Source organism: Geotrypetes seraphini, chromosome 2, assembly GCF_902459505.1.
Source record: "Geotrypetes seraphini chromosome 2, aGeoSer1.1, whole genome shotgun sequence".
In the NCBI taxonomy this organism is placed as follows: Eukaryota; Metazoa; Chordata; class Amphibia; order Gymnophiona; family Dermophiidae; genus Geotrypetes; species Geotrypetes seraphini.
The window spans coordinates 436003652-436027548 of record NC_047085.1 but is presented as its reverse complement, the minus strand read 5'-3'; the positions used below and the strand labels follow the sequence as shown (position 1 = coordinate 436027548).

Below are 23897 nucleotides of genomic sequence, written 5' to 3'. Positions count from 1 at the left end.
GTATGGTACCTCAGTTAAAATATGCCAGCTAAGAATGCAACCCGGTGAGGTAGGTGGGTTGTGAGAATATCTGCCTGCTGTCCCTGGATAACACCTGTTACGGTAAGTAATTGTGCTTTATCCCAGGACAAGCAGGCAGCATATTCTCACTGATGGGTGACCTCCAAGCTAACATAATGGGATAGTGGGAGAGTTGGCCTTTAGGAAAATAAATTTTGTAGTACAGATTGGCTGAAGTGCCCATCCCACCTGGCGAAAACTCTAGCCAGTAGTGAGAAGTGAAGGTATGAACTGAGGACCAGGTGGCAGCTTTACAGATTTCCTCAATGGGAGTAGATCTGAGGAAAGAAACAGAAGCTGCCATAGCTCAAACTTTATGGGCTGTGACACGGCTTTCCAGTGCCAGTCTGGTCTGAGGATAGCAGAACGAGATGCAGGCTGCGAGCCAGTTGGAAATCATTCTCTTGGAAACAGGATGCCCCAACTTGTGTGGATCAAAAGAGATGAAGAGTTGGGGAGAGGTTCTGTGTGGCTTTGTGCGATCCAGATAGTAAGCCAAGCTCGTTTACAGTCCAAAGTATGTAAGGCCTGTTCTCCAGGAAGAGAATGAGGCTTAGGAAAAAATACTGGTAGAACAACTGACTGATTGAGGTGAAAGTCAGTGACAACTTTTGGAAGTAACTTTGGATGAGTACGGAGAACCATCTTATCATGATGAAAAACTGTAAACGGTGGATTCGCTACCAGTGCTTGTAACTCACTGACCCTCCTGGCAAAGGTGATAGAAATAAGAAAGACTACTTTCCAGGTAAGAAATTTGAGATGAGCTATAGCCATTGGTTCAAATGGTGGTTTCATCAAACTGGAAAGAACCACATTAAGATCCCAGACAACAGGTGGAGGCTTAAGAGGAGGTTTGACATTGAAAAGCCCCTTCATGAATCTGTAGACCAAAGGATGAGCCGTGAGCAGTTTGCCTTGGACTGGTTCATGATATGCAGTAATAGAACTGAGATGAACTCAAATGGATGTAGATTTAAGTCCAGAGTCAGACAGAGAAAAAAGATAGCCCAACACCAACTTCACTGCTAAGGAAGTTGGATGATGATGATGAAGAGAACACCATGACAAAAACCTCGTCCACTTCTGTTGATAACAGTGCTGAGTGGATGGTTTCCTAGAGGCATCAATAATTTGACGAACAGGCTGAGACAGGAGCGTTTGAGTAGAGCTCAGCCCGAGAGAAACCAAGCTGTCAGGTGTAGAGACTGCAGTTTGGGATGTAAAAGGGATTGCTGATTCTGAGTAAGCAGAGTAGGAAACACTGGAAAAAGTATGGGTTCTCTGGAACTGAGTTGAAGAAGAAGGGAGAACCAATGTTGCCTGGGCCACCGTGGAGCAATGAGAATCATAGTGGCTGGTTCTCTCTTGAGCTTGAACAGAGTTCTCAACATGAGAGGAAGTGGAGGGAAGGCATATAAAACCGACCCATCCAATCCAGAAGAAAAGCATCCACAGCTAGACAGAGAGGGGAGTAAAGTCTAGAGCAAAACTGGGGCAATTGGTGATTGTGAGGGGCTGCAAATAAGTCCACCTGTTGAGTGCCCCATTGAGAAAAGACGGACTGGAGAGTTACATGGTCGAGAGTCCATTCGTGAGGTTGAAGGATTCTGCTGAGATTGTCTGCTAGTGAATTCTTTTCTCCTTGAATGTAGACAGCCTTCAAGAAAAGATTGCGAGCTGTCGCCCAAGTCCAAATTTTTTGGGCCTCCTGACACAACAGGAGAGAGCTTGTGCCTCCTTGCTTGTTGATGTATTACATTGCTACTTGATTGTCCGTGCAAAGGAGGAGGACTTGAGGACAGAGAAGATGTTGAAACACATTTAGGGCATTAAACATTGCTGAGTTCCAGGAAATTGATGTGGAATTTCCTCTCTCTGGCAGTCCAAAGACCCTAAGTCTGTAGATCATCCATATCTGCTCCCCATGCATAAGGAGACGCGTCTGTGATGATGATCTTTAGATGAGGAGGCAAGTGAAAAAGGAAGCCTCTGGAAAGATTGGACGAGGTCATCTACCAATGAAGAGACTGCAGAAGAGACAATGGTACGGATATGTGCTGTGAGAGACGATCCGTCGCTTCAGACCACTTGGAACCCTAGAGTCCACTGAGGAGTTCATAGATGAAGTCTTGCCAGGAGTGTGACATGGACAGTGGAGGCCATGTGTCCTAAAAGAACCATCATGTGCCTGGCAGAGATGGTTTGAAGAGGAAGCAATTGATGACAGAGATGAATGATAGTCTGAAATCGATCTGATGGAAGAAATGCCCTCATAAGAGTGGTGTCCAGGATCGCCCCAATGAATTGAAGACACTGAGTTGGAATGAGATGTGATTTGAGGAAGTTGACTTCGAACCCCATAAAGGAAATGGCGTGAGATGTTGCTTGAGCCACTCTCTGAGAGGAAACATCTTTGATCAACCAGTCGTCCAGATAAGGAAAGACCTGAAGGCCGAGCAAACGGAGAGAGGCAGCCACCACAATCAGGCATTTTGTGAATACTTTGGGAGAAGATGTCAGACCAAAAGGAAGAACCTTCTATTGGTAATGATATTGATTTACCTGAAACCGAAAGTACTTCTAAGAGGCCGGATGAATGGGAACATGCGTGTAGGCTTCTTTGAGATCTAGGGAGCATAGCCAGTCATTCTGATTGAGATGAGGATAAAGGAGAGCCCGTGACAGCATCCAGAATTTTTCTTTGACTATAAATTTGTTGAGAGCTCTGAGATTTAAGATGGGTCTTGGGTACTAGGAAGTAACGGGAGTAGAATCCTCTGCCCTGTTGATCGAGAGGAACTGCTTCGATGGCATTTAGCAGAAGAAGGGAGGACTGTGCAGGGTCCAAAGCAGACTATTTTGGAGGACTGTCTGGAAGAAGAGTCTGGAAATGAAGAGTGTAACCCTGACGAACTATGGTAAGGACCCAAAGATCCGAGGTAATGAGTTTCCAACGATTTATGAAAAATTGAAGAAGCTGGGGCAATGGGTGAGAAATACTGAGACTGGCTATGTTACGAAGAAACAGGTCAAAAAGGCTATTGAGATTTAGGTTGTGCAGCCGGTTGCTTCTGCTGTTGTTGGCGAGGCTGCTGCTCTTGAGATTGCCATTATCTGCGAGGCTGAGATTGAGGCGGTTGCAAGGGTCTAGCAGCAAACCAACATTGGTAGGTAGACTGTGACCTGTAAGGACGAGCAGGTGGAGGTTTTTTCTTGTTTTTAACCAAAGTATCCCACCTAGTTTCATGAGCTGACAACTTTTGAGTAGTAGTATCTAAAGACTCTCCAAAAAGTTCATCGTTCAAACAAGGAGCATTGTTGATTTAACATCTTGATGATTTAACATCCAGCTCAGATACTCGAAGCCAAGCCAAACGCTGCATAGCTACAGACATGGCAGTGGCACGGGATGTAAGCTCAAAGGTATCATAAATAGAGCGAACCAAAAACTTCCTCATTTGCAACAAACTAGAAACGTACTGCTGCAAAAGAGGAACTTTGTGCTCAGGTAAATATTTTTGGAGGGCAAACACTTGTTGGACTAGGTGTTTAAGACAAAAGGAAAAATGGAAAGCATAATTTCCAGACCTATTGGCAAGCGTAGAATTCTGGAATAAATGCTTACCAAAGCGATCCATTGTTTTGCCTTCCCTGCCAAGAGGGACAAAAGCATAAACACTGGCACCAGCAGATTTTTTAAGAGTAGACTCCACCAGAAGTGACTCATGTGGGAGTTGAGGCTTATAAAAACTAGGAAGAGCCACCACTCTGTAGAGAGAATCCAGTTTGCGAGGAATCCCAGGGACAGTTAAAGGAGTTTCTACATTTTTATAATAAGTCTTCCTGAGAATATCATGATGCGGGAGCTTAAGAAACTCCTTAGGAGCCTGCTCAAAATCTAATGCATCCAAAAATGCCTTAGATTTTTTTAGAATAAGCCTCCAGAGGAATGGAAAGTGCCTCTGACATTTCCCTCAAAAATTTTGAAAAAGAGGTCTGTTCTAGCTTTGGAACAGGCTCTCTAGAAGAAATATCACCATTAGAAGAAGCCTCATCAACTGACAGGATAGGTTCCTCCGAGTCCTCCCAGAGATCCGTATCTTTCGTCAGTGGAGGTGAAGAGGTGGGTGTTGAGGGCTCGACATGCTTGAGTTTCTTCAATGATTTGCCTGATTTGACTGACATCGTTTCAGGAGATGTATAAGAAGATCGATGTCAAGCTGAATCCGACATCACACCTGAAGATAAGCCCGTCATCATCAAAGAACTTTTCCGAGATGATGCCGGGACAGTAGAGACTGGCTCAACAAAGATCGATGCCAGGATGGACAGCTGAGACGTGGTCAGTGCCGCCAGGGTCGATGCCGAAACCATACGCTCAGAGCGAACCGGCATCGGAGCAGCTAGTGTTGCCAGCACTGGAAGCAAAAGTTGTAACTGCTCTCGTAACTGGACTTTCAATATGGCAGCAATTGTGTCCTCAAGAGATGGCACTGGTACCGCTTGCCTTTTCGCCAGTACCTTCAGTGCCGCTCTACGCTCCGGAGATGAGGAGACCGATGACGAGGCACTCACCTCTATCGGAGCCGAGCGTTTTTTAGGGCACCTCGAGGTCAGCAGGACTTGGCTCACTGCAGCAGTGACCTGAGGGTAGGGGAAAGCTTCTTAGCCGGCTTAATTACAGTCTGCGACACCGAGGGAGAATCCTGCGATGTCGAATGTGATGTTGACTTCGGTGCAGATTCCAATGCTTGGACCAATGCCGAATCACCTTCCATAGCGGACTTGAACAGCAAACGTTGTTGATTCTGTCGGTTTCTGAGGGTCTTCTTTTGAAGAGACGAACAATGAGTGCAAGTATCAGCCCTGTGGTCTGGCCCTAGACACTGGAGATACCAGCGATGCGGGTCCGTGATAGAAATAGGGCGAGCACACTGTTCGCACTTCTTAAAACCCGTAGGCAGACGGGACATGGAGGGGAAAATGGCCTCAGCAAAATCGAATGTCGAGGCTTGAGACGTGAAAGTGAAAAAGTAAAAAAAAATTTTTTTTAACTCAGAAATAAAAGATAAAAGAAAAAGAAACAAATTATGAAGAAAAAAAGTCAAAAAGACAGCGGCATGAGCGGGAAGGCAGCAAAAAATTCAATGACACTGTTGAAAGAGACTTCTTAGCTCCGCGGAAACTAAGAAACTGAGGGACCACGCACCTATGTCGGACGGGAAGGCACTCGCGCATGCGCGGTGTGGGCAGCCGAGAACTTTCCAAGTTCTTAAAGTGGTCCATACCAGGGCTCCGTTGGTGACGTCACCCATCAATGAGAATATGCTGCCTGCTTGTCCTGGGATAATGATCCCTGTGGTAGTTCTAGTATTAAAAAATGAAGTATCTGAAAACAAAAAACATAAATCATGTGTGTACAATTTCCACATAATTACAAAAAGGATATAAAAATGTCACCTACCCAATCTGGTCATATGTCATCTTAGAATGAGGTTTTCTCATAAAGTAATGTATCCACAGTTCTTATACTACCATAGACAAATACATTAAAACTTCCCAATAATATCCCTTTCAAAAGTAGTTAAAATATATTGTAATCAAAAGTATATTAAAAATATTTTACCTTGCAACTTCATTAGATACAAAAACGTCAACCTAAAAGATGACTCTGCTTGGCCAAAATATAACCATATTGGATTTTATAATTTAGGTAAAGCTTAGCACACACTAATGGACATTAGCATGCGCTAAGTGCCCTATGGCCCACAGATATAAAAAAGGATGCAAGGACTTAATCATGTGCTACTGTCCATTATTAAGCAATAAACTTTAGTAAATGGACCCCCTAATGATTTTAATTTGAATTACTATTTTAATAAATATATATATATATCTTTTACTTGTTTGTCCAGTTACCCTTTGGGTTTTCTGAAAAGTCTGCTTCTGGTTCTTTTTTGTACCAATTCTACTGGTAATAAATACCTAATGTAGCTGAATGTATACTGCTTCCTATAGCTTTTGAGCTAGCATATGCTAGCATGAGCTAGCTGCCTGCTTGTCCTGGGATAAAGCACAGTTTCTTACCGTACCAGGTGTTATCCAGGGACAGCAGGCAGCTGTTCTCACATATGGGCGACATCATCCACGGAGCCCCGATGCGGAAGCCTCGCAAGCAGACTTGCTTGTAGAAACTAGAAGTTTCGAGTCAGCCGCACCGCGCATGCGCGAGTGCCTTCCCGCCCAGCACAGGGTGCGTCTCCTCAGTTTAGATAGCTAGCAGAGAAGCCAACCAAGGGAGGTGGGTGGGTTGTGAGAATAGCTGCCTGCTGTCCCTGGATAACACCTGGTACGGTAAGAAACTGTGCTTTATCCCAGGACAAGCAGGCAGCCTATTCTCACATGTGGGTGACCTCCAAGCCAACCAGAATGGGATGGTGGGAGTGTTGGCAGTTTAAGAGAATAAATTTTGTAATACTGTCTTGCAAAAATGGCCATCCCGTCTGGAGAAAACATCTAGACAATAGTGAGAAGTGAAAGTATGACCCGAGGACCAAGTAGCAGCCTTGAAGATTTCCTCAATAGGTGAAGATCTGAGGAAAGCTACTAAAGCTGCCATTGCTCTGACCTTATGGGCTGTGACTCTACTCTGTAGGGGTAATCCAGCCTGGGTATAGGAGAAGGAGATACAAGCAGCCATCCAGTTGGAGATGGTACGCTTAGAGATAGGATGTCCCAACTTATTTGGATCGAAAGAGACAAAAAGTTGAGGAGCAGTTCTGTGTGATTTGGTGCGTTCCAAATAGAAGGCCAAAGCACATTTACAATCCAGAGTATAAAGAGCTGATTCTCTAGGATGAGAATGAGGCTTTAGAAAGAACAATGGATTGGTTGAGATGAAATTCCGAAACCACTTTAGGTAGAAATTTAGGATGAGTACGTAGAACAACCTTGTCATGATGGAACACAGTGAAAGGTGGATCATCAACTAAAGTTTGCAGCTCACTGACTCTTCAAGCAGAAGTGAGGGCAATGAGAAACACCACTTTCCAAGTGAGATACTTCAGATGAGCCGTAGACATTGGTTCAAATGGAGGCTTCATCAATTGAGCAAGAACAACATTGAGGTCCCAAACCATTTGAAGTGGTTTGAGAGGAGGTTTGCCATTGAAAAGTCCTTTCGTGAATCTGGAAATCACTGGATGAGCAGAAAGGGGTTTTCGTTCAACAGGCTGATGGAAAGAAGCAATTGCACTAAGATGGACTCAGATCGACTTGAGGCCAGAGGTGTAAAAGTGCAAAAGGTAGTCTAAAACAAAAGACAAGGAGAAATGTTGAGGCTCCTTATCGTGAGAAAAACACCACGTAGAAAATCTAGTGCATTTTTGGTGATAGCATTGTCTAGTGGTAGGTTTCCTAGAAGCCTCTAAAATGTCTCTTACAGATTGAGAAAACTGAAGAGGAGTTATGTTGAGAGGTACCAAGCTGTCAGGTGAAGAGACTACAGGTTGGGATGAAGCAGAGATCCCTAACTCTGTGTAAGCAGAGATGGAAAAACTGGTAGAAGGTATGGCTCCCTGCTGCTGAGTTGAAGTAGAAGGGAGTACCAAGGTTGACTCGGCCACCGGGGAGCAATCAGAATCATGGTGGCATGGTCGTTCTTTAACTTGACAAGAGTCTTGAGAATGAGAGGGAATGGAGGGAATGCATACAGGAAGAGATTCGTCCGCTCCAGAAGAAAAGCATCTACCTCGAGGCGATGAGGAGAATAGATCCTGAAGCAGAACTGAGGCAGTTTGTGGTTGTGGGGAGCTGCAAAGAGATCTATCTGAGGCGTTCCCCACTGTGAAAAAATGTGATGAAGAGGCGAGGAATGGAGTGTCCATTCGTGAGGTTGCAGAAGACAACTCAAGTTGTCCGCCAAGCAATTTTTCGCCCCTTGGATGTAGACAGTTTTGAGGAACGTGTCATGGAGGATTGCCCAGTCCCAAACCTTCAGAGCTTCTTGACAAAGGGAGGAAGATCCTGTCCCTTCCTGTTTGTTGACATAATACATGGCGGCTTGGTTGTCCGTCCAAATGAGGACTACCTGGTCGTGAAGAAGATGTTGAAAAGCTTTGAGAGCCTTGAAAATCGCTCTGAGTTCCAACAGATTGATGTGACACTGACGATCCATACTGGTCCAGTGACCTTGAGTACGGAGACCATCGAGATGAGTGCCCCAAGTGTAGGTCGAGGAATCTGTTGTGAGGACCTTCTGATGAGGGGGCGTTTGAAACAGCAAGCCTCTGGAGAGATTGGAAGAGAGTATCCACCAGCGGAGAGACTGTCTCAATGAAGGAGTGACTGCAATGTGTCGAGAACGTGGGTTGCGTTCACTGAGATGCCAGGGTCCACTGAGGAGTTCTGGCAAAAGGAGTCACGTGTACTGTGGAGGCCATGTGACCCAGGAGTACCATCATGTGTCTCGCTGATATGGAGGAGCGGGAAGACACTGTATGACAGAGTTCAAGGAGGACTTCCAGACGTTGTTGTGGGAAGGAATGCTCTGAGTTGAATAGTATCCAGAACAGCTCCAATGAATTGTAGATTCTGAGAGGGTTGAAGTTGGGATTTGGGAAAGTTGATTTTGAATCCCAAACTCTGTAGGAACCACGTAGTCCGTTGGGTCGCTACAATAACCCCTTGAGATGTTGAATCTTTGATGAGCCAGTCGTCGAGGTAAGGAAATACCTGAAGACCATGGTTTCTGAGAGCTGCGGCTACCACTACCAGGCACTTGATGAACACTCTGGGAGATGAAGCCAGGCCAAAGGGCAGCACTCTGTATTGATAATGCAGATTCCCCACCCGAAATCTGAGATATTGGCAAGAAGCCGGATGAATGGGAAGATGAGTATAAGCCTCCTTGAGATCCAGAGAGCATAACCAGTCGTTCTGATCTAGGAGGGGATAAAGGGATGCCAGGGATAACATGCTAAATTTTTCTTTGACTAAAAATTTGTTGAGAGCCCTGAGATCCAGAATGGGCCACAGATCGCCCATCTCGGGAGTAAAACCACCTGTTCTGCTGTTCCAAAGGAACTGGTTCGATGGCATGGAGACGAAGCAGAGCTTGAGCTTCCTGAAGAAGGACGGTCTAGGATGGACTGGAAGGATACTCTCCTGGAGGAAGCTCTGGTGGAACCTGAGAGAAATGAAGAGAGTATCCGTCCCTGATGATTGACAGCCCCCAGAGGTCGGATACGATTGTCTCCCATCGGTGGTAAAAATAATGGAGACGACCTCCAATAGGAGGAAGATAGGACAGAGACAGAACGGTGGAGGTTATGCTTTGTTTTAAACAGTCAAAAAGGCTGCGTAGCCTTAGGTGCAGCAGAAGGTTGAGGTTTCTGTTGCTTCTGATTCTGCTGTTTCTTAAGAGGAGGGTGAGTGTAAGGAGCCGCTCTTGGAGCAAAACACCTCTGATAAATAGGAGGAGGGCATGCAGGCTTAGCAGGAGCTGGCTTTGGCTTAGGTCTGACAATAGAAGCAAAGGATTTTTCATGCTCAGATAATTTCTTGGTGGCTGCCTCAATAGATTCATCAAAGAGGTCATTGCCTGCACAAGGAATATTAGCCAAGTGGTCCTGAAGATTAGGATCCATCTCAATGGTACGAAGTCAAGCAAGGTGGCGCATTGCTACAGAACAAGCAGCCACCCTGGCAGACAACTCAAAGGCATCATAAGAAGACTGAAGTAGATGTAATCTGAGTTGTGATAGAGAAGCTATAACTTCTTGAAATTCAAAGTGCTTTTGAGTATCTAAATAACTGATAAATTTAGGCAAAAGAGCAATGAGGAACTCAAAATAAGTTATAAAATGAAAGCTGTAATTAAGGACTTTAGAGGACATCATGGCATTTTGATAGATGCGACATCCAAATTTGTCCATAGTTTTCCCTTCCCTTCCAGGAGGAACGGTAGCATAAACCTTGGAAGGATGGGACCTCTTCAAGGATGACTCCACAAGTAGGGATTGGTGAGATAATTGTGAATTCTCAAATCCTTTGCAATGGAGAGTTTTATATCTAGAGTCCAATTTACCTGGAACAGCTGGAATTGCATAAGGAGTCTCCAGGCATTTGGTAAAAGTCTGAGACAAAGGTTTGCGAAGAGGAAGCTTAAGTGACTCTGCCGGAGGTTGAGGAAGATGCATGACTTTGAGATACTCCTTAGAGTATTTGGAACCAGCATCCAATTGAAGGTCCAAGTCGATATCCATCTAAAGAAGAAAAGAGAAAGATAGCTGATCCGCCAATGCCTTGCCTCGAGAAGGACTCGAGGTCATCGAGGCAGCCTGGGTCGAAGATGAAGCTTCGGCCGGAAAAAAGGCATCAAAAGAATAGCAATCGAAGCCGCTGAGTCCTCGAGGTTTGGAAGTGGAGACCTCGATCGAGGAGTCGGTGGTCTAGTAGAACTGGAAGGTGGAGATCGAGGCTTAGTTGAAGAAGGACGCTCTTTGGAAAAAGAGCTATGCCTGGAAGTATGCCTCGATGAAGGCCTCGAACGTCAGTGAGAACGGTCCTTGGAAGCAGATCTTGAAGTTCGAGGAGACTTCGCCCCGGAGATGGAAGCAGTTGATGGCACCAAGGAATGGATGGGGCTGGAAGCTGTGGATCGAAGCTCCAGAGGCTTGATGAAGGATCCTCGATGCACCTACAAAGACTCTGCTCCTTGTAAGAAGTGTGAGTATTCCTGTCGAAGCACTTGCAAAGAATCTGCTCCTTGCTTTACGTGCATAGATACCAGACCAGACACTCGCAGAGACTCTGCTCCCTGCATAGTGTGTAGTCTCAGTCTGAGGCATAGGAAGAGGCTCGACCTTGCGGGAGTCTGCAGAATGCCCAGGCTGGATTAGAGTAACAAGTTTCAGTCCCATATTAGTGAGGAACTGAATGAATTGCTGCTCTAACATGGTCTGAAAAGAAGCCGGCAAGGATGGATCTGCATCTGAAACCGGACCACCTGCTTTGGCTGGAGGTTCCACAGAGGCAGTGGAAATGTGCTTCGACCTGGAAGTCTTAGGTACCTTAAGCACCACCGCTGGAACTTTCTGCTGAGCTAGATGACCTGAGGATAAGAACATAAGAAGTTGCCTCCGCTGAGGCAGACCAGAGGTCCATCTTGCCCAGCGGTCCGCTCCCGTGGCAGCCCATCAGGCCCATTGCCTGAGCAGTGGTCCCTGACTATTTCTATAATCTACCTCTACTCCTATCCCTATAACCCATGTCTATTCTTATCTGTACCCCTCAATCCCTTTGTCCTCTAGGAACCTATCCAAACCTTCTTTGAAGCCCTGTAACGTGCTCCTGCCTATCACAGCCTCCGGGAGCACGCTCCATGTATCCACCACCCTCTGGGTGAAAAAGAACTTCCTAGCGTTTGTTCTAAACCTGTCCCCTTTCAATTTCTCCGAGTGCCCCTTTGTACTTGTGGTTCCCCATAATTTAAAAAATCTGTCCCTGTCTACTTTTTCTATGCCCTTCAGGATCTTGAAGGTTTCTATCATATCTCCTCTAAGTCTCCGCTTCTCTAGGGAGAACAGCCCCAGTTTTTTTCAGTCTGTCAGTGTATGAGAGGTTTTCCATACCCTTTATCAGCTTAGTTGCTCTTCTCTGGACTCCCTCAAGTACCGCCATGTCCTTTTTGAGGTACGGTGACCAGTACTGGACACAGTACTCCAGATGGGGGAGCACCATTGTGCGATACAGTGGCAGGATGACTTCCTTTGTCCTGGCCATGATACCCTTTTTGATGATACCCAACATTTTGTTTGCTTTCCTTGAGGCTGAGGTGCACTGTGCCGACGCCTTTAATGTTGTGTCTACCATTACTCCCAGGTCTCTTTCAAGGTTACTTACCCCTAGCAGTGATCCCCCCATTTTGTAAGTGTACATCGGGTTCTTTTTCCCTACATGCATAACCTTGCATTTCCCTATGTTGAAGCTCATTTGCCACTTTTTGGCCCACTCTTCCAGTGTTGTCAGATCCTTTTGGAGATCTTCGCAGTCTTCCGTGGTTTTAACCCTGCTGTATAGTTTGGTGTCATCTGCAAATTTAATGACCTCACATTTTGTTCCCGCCTCCAGGTCGTTAATAAATATATTGAACAGGAGCGGTCCCAGCACCGACCCCTGCGGAACTCCGCTTGTGACCCCTTGCCAGTCTGAGTAATGTCCCTTTACTCCAACCCTCTGTTTCCTGTCTGCCAGCCAGTTTTTGATCCATCGGTGGACCTCCCCTTGCACCCCTTGATTCCATAGCTTCTTAAGCAGTCTTTCGTGTGGCACCTTGTCGAAGGCTTTTTGGACATCAAGGTAAATGATGTCTATGGATTCCCCTTTATCCACCTGGCTGTTTACCCACTCAAAGAAATGCAATAGGTTTGTGAGGCATGACCTACCCTTGCAGAAGCCATGCTGACTCGTCTTTAGCTGTCCATTGTTTTCGATGTGTTCATAGATGCTGTCCTTAATCAGCGCTTCCATCATCTTTCCCGGGACCGAGGTCAAGCTCACCGGCCTGTAGTTTCCTGGGTCACCCCTTGAACCCTTCTTGAAGATGGGAGTGTCATTTGCTATTTTCCAGTCCTCCGGTATCTCTCCAGTTTTTAAGGATAGGTTGCATATTTGTCAAAGTGGCTCTGCTATTTCGTTCCTTAGTTCCTTGAGTACCCTTGGGTGAATGCCATCCGGACCTGGCGATTTGTCGCTCTTTAGCATGTCTATCTGCCTGAGGACATCCTCTTGGCTTACCTCTAGCTGGACCAGCTTATCATCCTGATCTCCATTTACGATCTCTTCGGGTTCCGGAATGTTGGTTGTGTCCTCCCTCGTGGAGACTGATGTGATGAACTGATTTAACTTGTCAGCTATCTCTTTTTCCTCTTTTACCACTCCCTTTCTGTCTCCATCATCCAAGGGTCCCACTTCCTCCCTTGCTGGTTGCTTCCCCTTAACGTACCTGAAGAATGATTTGAAGTTTGTTGCTTCCCCCGCCAGCCTCTCTTCATATTCTCTTTTTGCTTTCCTAACCACTCTGTGACACTCCCTTTGGTGTTCTTTGTGCTCATTTTGGTTGTCCTTTGTTTGGTCCTTTTTCCATTTTTTGAACGATACTTTCTTGTCACTTATCGCCTTTTTTACTGCATTTGTTATCCACACTGGGGTTTTGGTTCTATTTTTTTTGCACCCTTTCCTGAACTCGGGGACGCACAGGTTCTGTGCTTCATGCACCGTGCCCTTGAGTAGGGTTCAGACTTTTTCTACAGACTCCATCCTCCTTGTGTTGCCGTTGAGTTTCTTCCCCACCATTTTCCTCATGGCATCATAATTCCCTTTTTTGAAGTTGAGTGCTGTCATTGTGGTTCTCTTCACCTTTGGTGATCCAATTTCTAGCCTGCACTGGATCGTGTTGTGATCGCTGTTTCCTAGTGGGGCTAGTACTGCCACATCCTTTGCGGGTCCCCCTAGCCCGTTGAAGATTAGATCAAGAGTGGCATCTCCCCGTGTTGGTTCCATGACCAGCTGTTCCATGAAACAGTCCCTCGTGGCCTCCAGGAATTTGGTCTCCCTCGTGCAGTTAGAGTGCCCGATACTCCAGTTAATCCCAGGGTAGTTGAAGTCCCCCATCACCACCACACTTCCGCTTTTGCATACCTGCCTCAGTTCAGCCTCCAGATCCTGGTCGATTTCTTCTGATTGTCCAGGTGGGCGATAGTACAGACGGCTGTGACGTCGGGAGGTGGGCGGAGCTACAACCCGCCTCTTCCCCTCTCCGTGTCCCGATCTGCTGCGCTTCCTCCGCTCCCTTTAATGCAGTCCTCTGCCTCTCCGACTGCTTTCTGCTCCTCTCTGGTCCTCTCTCCCACTGTCTCCGATCACCTCCGGTCCTCTCTCCCAGTCTCTGATCACTTCCGCTCCTTTCTCCCACTGCCTCCACCTCTCTGTGCCCTTGCCGCTATCTCAGCCTTCTCCGCTCCACTGTCCCTGAAAGCAGTCTCACTCTCCACTCGCCACGTGCTTGCCTGAAATGTCCCTCGGCTGGGGAAGATACAGCATACGTCATCGAGGAAAGAGCCGCTGCAAACGAAGAAGGTCTGATGAGGCTCGAGGTCGAAGCGGTGGAAGCAGGAGGACCCGGGAACGAAGGTGAGACCGAGGTCGGCTTCGGAGTCGAGGAAGTGGTCGAATCCATCCCGAAGAGCTTCTCCATTGAAAGCAGACGACGTTTCAGGGCTCGAGGTTGAAGAATAGCACAGCGCTCGCACAACTTCAGGTGATGGCCTGGCCCAAGGCACTTGAGGCACTTACTGTGTGGGTCCGTAAGAGAAATCGCACGCTGACACTGGCTACATTTCTTGAAACCTGTTGTTGGATGGGACACAGGAGGAAAAACAGCCGCTGCAAGGTCAAAGCCCCTGGGCTGCTGCCGAGCGGCCTGTCCCGGCAGCCGAACGGAAGAAATAAAAAAATTTTTTTTTACGCAAAATAAAAGAAATAAACTATATACAGCGATTCGTGAAGAAAAATAACACAAACCGCTGTGAGAGAAGGCACGAAGTTGAACGCTGAGAGTCAAAGAGGGACTTCTCGGCTCCGCGGAAAACTGAGAACTGAGGAGACGTGTCCTGTGCTGGGCGGGAAGGCACTCGCGCATGCGTGGTGCAGCTGACTTGAAACTTTTAGTTTCTACAAGCAAGTCTGCTTGAGAGGCTTTTGCATTGGGGCTCCGTCGATGACGTCACCCATATGTGAGAATAGGCTGCCTGCTTGTCCTGGGATAAATATAGGATCTTTATTTATGTAGTACCTTGCTACTTGATTTTCTGTCTGTATTAGTATGATTTTGTTGACTAACCAATATCTGAAAGCTTTTAAATACTTCTATTACTACTATTTATCGCTTATATAGTGCTGAAAGGCGTACACAGCACAGTACATTTTGACATTTCTAGACAGTCCCTGCTCAGAAGAACTTACAATCAAATTTGGACAGACATGACATATAAGGTTGGGGATGCAGAACCCAAGGTGAGAGGAGTTAGAAGTTGAAAGCACTTTCAAAGAGGTGGGCTTTTAGCTGGGCTTTGAACACTGCCAGAGATGGAGCTTGCCTTAAGGATTTGGGCAGTTTGTTCCACTTCCAAGCAAATAGTACAGCAAGGCAGAAGGGATAGAGTCTGGAGTTGGTAATTGAAGAGAAGGGCACAGATAGGAGGGACTTACCAGCTGAGCAGAGCTCGGGGGGGGGGGGAGGGGGGAATCATAAGGGGAGATAAGTGAAGAGAGAGGGTGAGGGGCAGCTGAGTGAGTGTATTTATATGTCAGTAAGACGAGTTTGCATTATAGTCTGAAATGGATGGAAAGTCAATGAAGTGACTTTAGGAGAGGGGGTAATGTGAGTATAGTGGCTCTCCTGGAATATTAGTCGTACAGCTTAATTCTGGATGCATTGGAGGGGAGCGAAATGGCTAAGCAAGTTGCAGTACTCTGAGAACAAAGTGATGAGGGCATGGATAAGTGTTTTGGTAGTTTGCTCAGAGTGGATTTTGGTAATATTATACAGGAAGAAGCAGCAGGTTTTAGCAATATGTTGTATCTGGGCGGTGAAGGAGAGAGAGGAGTCAAAGAGGACCCCAAGTTAGAGAATGAGGGAAGCAGAGAGGTGGGTTTAGGCAGGAAGATGAACAGCTCTGTTTTAATCATATTCTATATTAGATGGCGGTGAGGCATCCAGGTGGCAATGCTGGGCAGGCAAGCTGAAACTCTAGTCTGGGTTTCAGTAGAAATATTTGGCACAAAGAGGTAGATCTGGTAGTTGTCAGCATAGAGCTGATACTGAAAGCCGTGGGAGGAGATCAGTGCTCCAAGTGAGCAGGTGTAGATTGGGAAAAGGAGTAGTCCCAGGACAGAGCCTTGAGGTACACCAATTGATAGCGGGAAGGCTGTGGAGGAGGAACCACCATTGCATATGCTGAAGGTGCGATGGGGGAGATAGGAAGAAAACCAGGAGAAGGCAGAACCCTGGAATCCCAACAAGGACAGCATATCAAGGAGTAGGCGATGATCAACAGTATCAAAGACGGCAGACAGATCGATAAGGATGAAGATAGAGATCTTTGGATCTGGCCAAGAACAGGTCATTGGAAACTTTAGTAAGGGCAGCTTCCATGGAATGCAGTGGGCGAAAGCCTGGCTGAAGTGGATCCAGAATAGCATGGGATGAGAGGAATTCCAGGCAACAGCGGTGAATAGCATGTTCAAGTAATTTGGATAAGAAGGGGAGGAGGGAGATGGGGCATGACAACGGCATGTTTGAAGGCATCAGGGACAGTTGCAGTGGAGAGCAATAGATTGAGGATGTGACAGATAGAAGGGATGACAGAGGGTGAAATAGCACAGAGTAGATGAGTAGGAATTGGATCAGAGGAGCAGGTAGTGGGTTTGGAGGAAGAGAGAAGATGTGTGATTTCCTCCTCAGTGATCTCAGAGAAAGAAGAGAGGGTGGCAGGTTTTGAGGGGAGTTTAGTAGAAGGGGCAGATGGAGAGAGGTAAGGAGAAACCAGCCTGGTTGAGAGTTCAAGGTGATTCTTCTGAATCTTATTGTAGAAGAATTCTGCCATGCCTGGAGAGAAATTGAAGGAGGGATAGTTTATACTTTATTTATTTGTATCCCGCCTTTCCCAAAGTGGGTCATAACAAATATATACATAATTATTATCATAGCAACACATGTACAAAAAACAATTACAGAAGCAGATTACAAAAGCAGATTAAGCGACCAGCAGTTTTTCATACAAGTAGAAGTAGGCGGCAAAGATGCTTTGAGTAGAAAGTTTAGTGTGGTAAAGAGACAGCAAGGATTGGAGCTAAGAAAAGTGGTTAAGTGGATATAGTATTCTTGTTTGGTCAGTGAGAAGGCAGACTGGAATGATGTCAGCATGAATTTGAAGTGTATGAAGTCGGCGAGTGCATGAGACTTAAGCCAGAGATGTCCAGCGTAATGGGCACGAGTACAGGTAGCGGATGAAGGGGTGAGCCAGGGTTAGAGTTTGGCATGTCTAACAGGATGTGAGATTGGAGAAGCAAGGGTATCTAGAGCAGAGGAGAGAATGGTATTATAAGAGAAGATGGCTTTATTGACAGTCTTGTGTGATATAGTAGTTGAGGATAGGGATGAGACAGCAGTGGAGAGGGTTCTGGGTCAATAGCCTGAAAGTTCCTGAATGTGTTGGTGGTGATTGGCAGAATCAGGTGGGTAGGGTAGGTGATAGTCAGAGAGGAGAAGGGTAGTATTGCAGAATTTAGTGGTTGAGCAATTATAGGAAAGAATTAGGTCTAGGTAGTCCTTTCTGGTGTGTAGGGGTGATGGAGCACATCAAGAGATTGTATGAGGATGTTAGGGCAAGAAACTTAGAGGCGAAGGAGTTGGAGGGGTCATCACATGTATACTGAAGTTATCGAGGATGAGAGAAGGGGATGAGGGCTCGAGGGAGGAGAAGAGCCAGGAGTCAAAGACAGTGAAGGAAGGAAGAGTGGGACATATCTAGGGATTGGTAGATGACTGCTACTTGAGAGGTAGGGGAGCAAAAAGACAGATGGAATGGACTTCAAAGGAGGAAGGGCGGGGTCTTAGGCGTCTGAGCCAATCAAGACCTTAGGCCCCTACCCTTACATCACAAGATACACTAAGGAGGGGAAGGCCCGCCATTTTGGATCAGTGGGCCTCAGAACTGAAAGGACCAAGCCTCCCTCTTGCTGTCTTCACAGAAAGGTATTGGAGGTGGGGCCTCCATTGGCAGGAGAGAGTGGGAATATTGTGTGGTTTCAATAGTAAAAATGCTGATTTTTACAAAAAACTGGAGAGGTTGATTTTTCAGTTTTTTTAATAGGGCAGATATTGTGTGGTTTCAATAGTAAAAATGCTGATTTTTACAAAAAACTGCGAATAACATATAAAAAGTTATTCGTGGTTTTTCCATATTCGCACCGCGAATATGGAGGGAGAAGTGTATTATTAATCTTACTCCATGGTCAATATAGTATTTTATCACTTACCTGAACCAACTGGTGATGAACCAACACTAAGGCTCTGTAAACTTCCATTCCTGAGTAAAGTGGGTGATTTCTGAAGACTGGTGCTGATTACACTTCCTGCAGCAGATGCTATAGATGAGGCTGGGGAAGCAGATGAAACAGACAGGTGGGAAACATTATCTTGGCTTTTGTTTCCTTTGGAACCAGGCCCATGCTTCTGTTTATTTCCTTTACGTTTTTTCTCTTTGACAGTATCTTCTTCTGTAACAGAAGACTGCATTCGTTTGTATCCTGCTGAAGTAAGGCTTGAATTATTGAAATCTCCACTAGAGTTTTCAAAGCTTTTAGTTTGAAAAGTGACAGCTGAGGTTGAAGTAAGACATGGTAAGGAAGTAAAACTGTTCATCCCCCCTTCCTGGCTTCCAGTTTCAACTTTAGGTACATCTTTGGTTGATAATGATTGTTGGGAATGAACATAACTGTCATTACGTAGATCAGATTCTGTAAAGCTTAAGAAGTCCTGGGGAGATTGCACTGAACTTCCAGAAGATGACTTTAGGCTGCTTGTTGTTCCACCAAAACTGCCTAGTTGAAAAAAAAAAAAAAAAGAACATGCTGAGAAAAAGTATGATGCAAACATTTCTACTGAACAGAACTTAACATATAAGGGAAATGCACAAACTAAATTCCTGTTGTACTTACCCAGTTACAGGAGACTGAGGGCGTCATTTGATTACGCTTCAGCAAGTGTTAGTGTGCACTTACTGTAGCTTAAAATGGATTACCACGGGGACGCACTCAGATGACCTGCATCAAAGTTCCAAATTTGAATGCACTACCCATATGCAAAAAATAATTTTACATTTTTTGTTGGAGGGGATATGTCTGGGATGAAGAGTAGACACTCCTGTGCTAAAGTACAAGATCTGCCTCTGGAAGTAAAGTTATACCATATGTACCAATTCATTCACTACAGTCACAGGGTATGCAGTTGTTGGAAAGTCCCCCATTATAACAAATAGTTCATTCTCATGTGTTTTCTGTGGCAGGTCCACAAATGTGGAATATTCTTCCAGTTTCAGGGCTGGATGCACAAAAATTATTGTTAAAATCCTGTGGGTCACTGTTGGACCGATTATCTGATTTGAAAATGGTGACTGATGTTCAAACAATTTTGCATGCAAATTAGTTTCCGGAGTTCTGCCACAATCCCATCCGATCAAACATCAGAGAAAGCGACTGATACATGTGCAGAGGCAGCAGGAGAAGCCCTGAACAGCTGAGCGGCAGTGGAAGCCCTGAAACAGCCTCCTGACACTCAGCTATTCGGGGCAGGAAAAGTAGGGTATTTTTTAATGGGCACAGGTGTGCGTGTATTACACATGTAATTATCTATTCCCATTTTTTAAAAAAAGGATGAAGGCCCCTGAACTTAAAAAAAAAATAAAATTGGAAGAAGGGAAGCCCACTCCCCCCTGCCTCAGCCACCCAGATCCCCCTCATCTCTGACCCACCCACTCTTAAATTACAGACAGCAGGAGGGATGCCCACTCTTTCCTGCTACTGGGGCCCCCTGCAGAACCAACTCCCCCGATGCTGTGACTCTTCCACCCCCGGCCCCAATACTTGGGGATGCCCACTCTCCTGCCACCTGGGCCCACACCTACCCCGGCCCAGGACCCCAACACCCCCACAACCCTATGCCTTTTAGTTGAAGATCCAGCAGGAGAGATGCCTACTCCTTCCTGCCAGCAGGCCTACCTATTCAAAATGGCAGGCCTTCCCCTTCCTGGTGCATTCTGGGATGCACTGGGAGGGGCCTAAGGCTCTGATTGGCCCAGGCACCTACGTGGGTCAGGGTGGGGGAGTCGTGGCATGGAGGAGGTCATTTCTGCGGCATGAAGTGGGCAGCAAAGAAAGGATCATACCATGGATGGTCATGAGCAGCCTATTTTCAGCACTGCCTCTGCTGACCGGTTGCCACTGTGCTTCGGTAAATGAGTGAGGGCCAGGAGGTCAGACCCGCACAGAGAGAGAGAGAGAGAGGGCAGACCGAGAAGGGGGGAGTCCAGAAGTATGTGTGGGCCTGAGGGGGAGGGTCCAGCAGGGTGCAGGGGAGAGGAAATGGATGGATGCTGGATCCACAAGTGGGAGGAGAAGGAGGGAGAGAAAGTGATCCTGAAAGAAGGGAAGAACAGATGCTGGACCTACAAGTGGGGGTGGGAGGATGATAGAGTGAGATGGGAAGGGAGACAAAACTTTTACATTAACTCTCAAGCAACCAGAAACTACAATTATCTGGAATCCACCAATCCTCACGGGTCCAGGATAACTGAGAATTTATTGTACAGTCAAACCTCGGTTTACGAGTGCACCGGTTTGCGAGTGTTTTGCAAGACGAGCAAAACATTCGCAAAATCGGCACCTTGGAAACCGAGCTTGACTCGATTTACAAGCGCCCCCTCTTCCGTGATCCGGCATCCCCCCGCTCGCGTCACCGCCCCTGCCGCGATCTGGCATCCCCCATGCACCCACCCACCCAAACACATTGGCTTACCCTCATCTGGCACCAGCACCAACACACAGGACATGCCGGTGCCAGTGCCCGAAGATCTGCTGTCTTCCTTTTGCTGGGTCTTGAGCATCTGCGCTTGCTCAAGGCCTTCTAGAGTGAGAACTAGAAGGCCTTCGTTACAGAGGGGCACCCTGCAGGGTTGCCCCCCCATCTCCCTTACTTTATATCTTATTTTTGGAACCCTTATTAATTCAGATACGTACTCATCCCCTGCTCACGGGAGTGGAGGTGGGGGGTTCTTCTTTGCGTTGTATGGCTTTTGCGGATGATATTATGGTTCTCTTAATTGATCCGGTCTCAAACCTTTCGCTATTGTTGGAGTTGTTTCAGACATTTGGGGCACACTCGGGTCTTAAACTCAATGTTTCTAAGTCAGAAGCGCTGCCTGTACATTTATATATACCTTTCTTATGGTCTGATTTCCCCTTGAAAGAGGCTTCCTAACAGGTGAAATATTTGGGTTCCTATATACCCTCTTCCTTGGCGCACCTCTATGAGATCAATGTGAGACCCTTGCTTTGAAAATCTATCGAGAGCCTATGCTTATGGGGTTCTCTGCCGGTCTCCTTTGCGGGTCACATCTTTTTATACAATATGATGATTGTTCTTCGGTGGCTCTATCTGCTGCAGGCCCTACCAATCTGGTTTCACTGCCTGGATTTAGAGGTGTTATATCGTGCCCTGAGGGTCGTTCTGTGGAAGGGGAGGAGGCCTCGTTTGCCCCTTCGCATTTTGATGTTGCCAGAGGTGCAGGGGTGTTTCGGTTTATTGGATCTCCGAGCTTATAATTTGGTGTGTGGTATGTGACAGGTTTGGAATTGGTGTCTGGAGAGTTCTTTCTTTTTGACTTTTTTGGTGGAACGGGACTTTCTATTGCCTCTCTCTGGATTGTTTTTGTTGCATGCCCCCTCTGCACAGCTGGATTCTTCTCAACGGAGGCACGTGGTTTGGTCCTATATGAGGATTATTTGGAAAATGCTTTGTAAACACTTGTGTTTCAACTTTAGTATCTCTCTTATGTTACCTCTCGTGGGGAATTTACATTTTAGTCTGGGGAGCGATAATTGGGTTTTTTAGTTATGGCATGCCCATGGGGTTCGAAGGGTGGGGGATGTTCTTAATGAACAAGGGACTCTCCTTTCTCCTGCTGAGCTGGCATGTTTATACGGGTTAGGTCGAATGGATGCCTTTGGCTATATGCAACTTCGACATTACATTCTTAGTCTTGATAGGACCTACTTACGTACTTCGATAGCACAGTCTCGGCCAGAGTCTGGCTTTGTGGGAGGACCAGGCTCCGCGTCTTCGATTCTTCGTCACTGTTTTGCAGTTTCCATTGTCGACTGAGCAGGCCGACCTGTTAGTTGGGGCATGGAGCGCTGATTTGGGGTGCACTATCACGCAGTCGTTGATTTCTCACTGTTTTGTTTTTCTGCGTACTATTTCCTCTAACATGCTACATAGGGAGCAGGAATATAAATTTTTACATCGAATGTTTATTTCTCCGCGGAGGGCTCATCGTGTTGTATTTGCCCCGCATGCCTGTTGCCCCAAGTGCCCTTTGAGCCCTGCTACCCTAGGTCACATGTTTTGATACAGGCTTTTTGGATGCAAGTGTGGGCTTTTCTGTCCTCCTTGTATCCATCGTTGCCTGCCTGTACCCCTACTCTTGCCCTTTTTTATGATGGAGCTGATCTTCAATGCTGCTCTGCTGGGCAGCGGCTGTTGGTCTCCAAGGCTCTCCTTTTAGCTAAGAAGGCCATCTTGGTTTCTTGGAGGCCCCGTGTGCTCCTTCCTTCTCTCAGTGGCATTTGTCTCTTTATGATTTAGCCCTTTTGGAACGAAGAGCAGCGGGGGGTGCATGTAGAGAGCCTCTGGACCAAATTTCAGGATATATGGGAAGGATACTGGTTGTCCCTCCCCCACAGGGAGAGGAGTCTGTTGTTAAATTGTTGAACTCTTGAGTTATGATGCTATTATAGGGAGTTGGGTGCTGCTTTTTCCTATGCACTGTCCGCCCTTGTGGGTTTGTCCTCCCTTTCCTTCTTCTTTCCCTTTTTTCTTTTTCTGTCGCAGGTTCTCGTTGGTTTTCCTTTCTCTTTCCTGCTTATGATGGGTAGCTCCGCTTACTATTGTCGTTTCCTTTTCTTTACTTTTCTATAGTGTGGTTTTTTTTCTGGTTTTATCTCTATCTATATTTTTTCTAGTCCCAGCTGACTACCACACAGGACTGGGGGGAACTGTTGGGGGTTTTAGTCTATGTGCTCTGTTCTCTGGTTGCTCTGTTTCTTGTTGGGGAGGGTTTGTTGTGGGTCATTGTAAACTCATGTATTGGGCATGTTCTGACATCCTGATATCTGCTTTTTGCTGCTTTGTTGCCTTGTGCCTGTAGCCTGCCCTGATTGGGCGGGTGCCCTTACTTTGCGGATGTGTTTTTGATTTTTACTGTTTCTAAATGCTGTTGGTTTTGCCCAATAAAGAAATATGATACTAAAAAAAAAAAAAAAAAATTGTTGCTTGATCCCCAGATGGATTGATCTTACAATGATACTTTGTTCCTGGGTGCGAGAGCGAAGGCCCTATCTCATTTTTGCAGGGCATTGGATCTAGTAGATCCCTGGCACCTTCTTTATCTTACCGAACATGACTATACTCATGTCGAGGGTCCATGGCTCTCTTTCTTGCATAGATTACATTTTGATAACAACACAAAGTAATCCAAGTGGAGGGTAAATGCTGATTTGAAACAGATTAGGCCATGAGTTAACTGGGACCCATAGGTGATCTGAAATGTCTGCCTGTCCAAGTTAGATTGTAAGCTCTTCCGAGCAGGGACAGTCTATTAAATGTCATGTACAGTGCTGCGTATGCCTTTAAGCACTGTATAAGTGATAAAAAGTAGAAGTAGTAGTAGCAACAATTGGACCTTTGGAGATTTTTGATCACTCTCTGGTGTGGATAGATCTCCAGAGGGATCCCCACTTCTTGCACCTGAACTGTTCCCCTCTTACCTATATAGGAATGTGGAATTTCAGCAGTACCTTATTGGTAAATGGGAGAGCTATTGTAAGTATAATGGTCAACATATGGACAACCCCTTACTATTCTGGGAGGCAGGGAAAGCAGTTCTCTTATGTAGCAGCTAGAAATAAGAAAATTAATAACGGAATTATACTGT

At 46.2% G+C, this 23897-nt stretch overlaps 1 protein-coding gene across 3 annotated transcripts in view; it reads right to left on the bottom strand.

Annotated features, from left to right (window-relative positions):
* Window positions 1-23897, bottom strand: part of MLLT10 (MLLT10 histone lysine methyltransferase DOT1L cofactor) — a 692838-nt gene that overhangs the window by 242192 nt on the left and 426749 nt on the right. For all 3 annotated transcript variants that reach the window (XR_004538143.1, XR_004538144.1, XM_033931325.1), the window contains one exon: window positions 18166-18729. Coding sequence is in view for 1 of the 3 variants with exons in the window: in XM_033931325.1 (XP_033787216.1) it covers window positions 18166-18729 (564 nt within the window). In the remaining 2 variants the exon portion in view is untranslated. The remainder of the gene's footprint in view (window positions 1-18165; window positions 18730-23897) is intronic.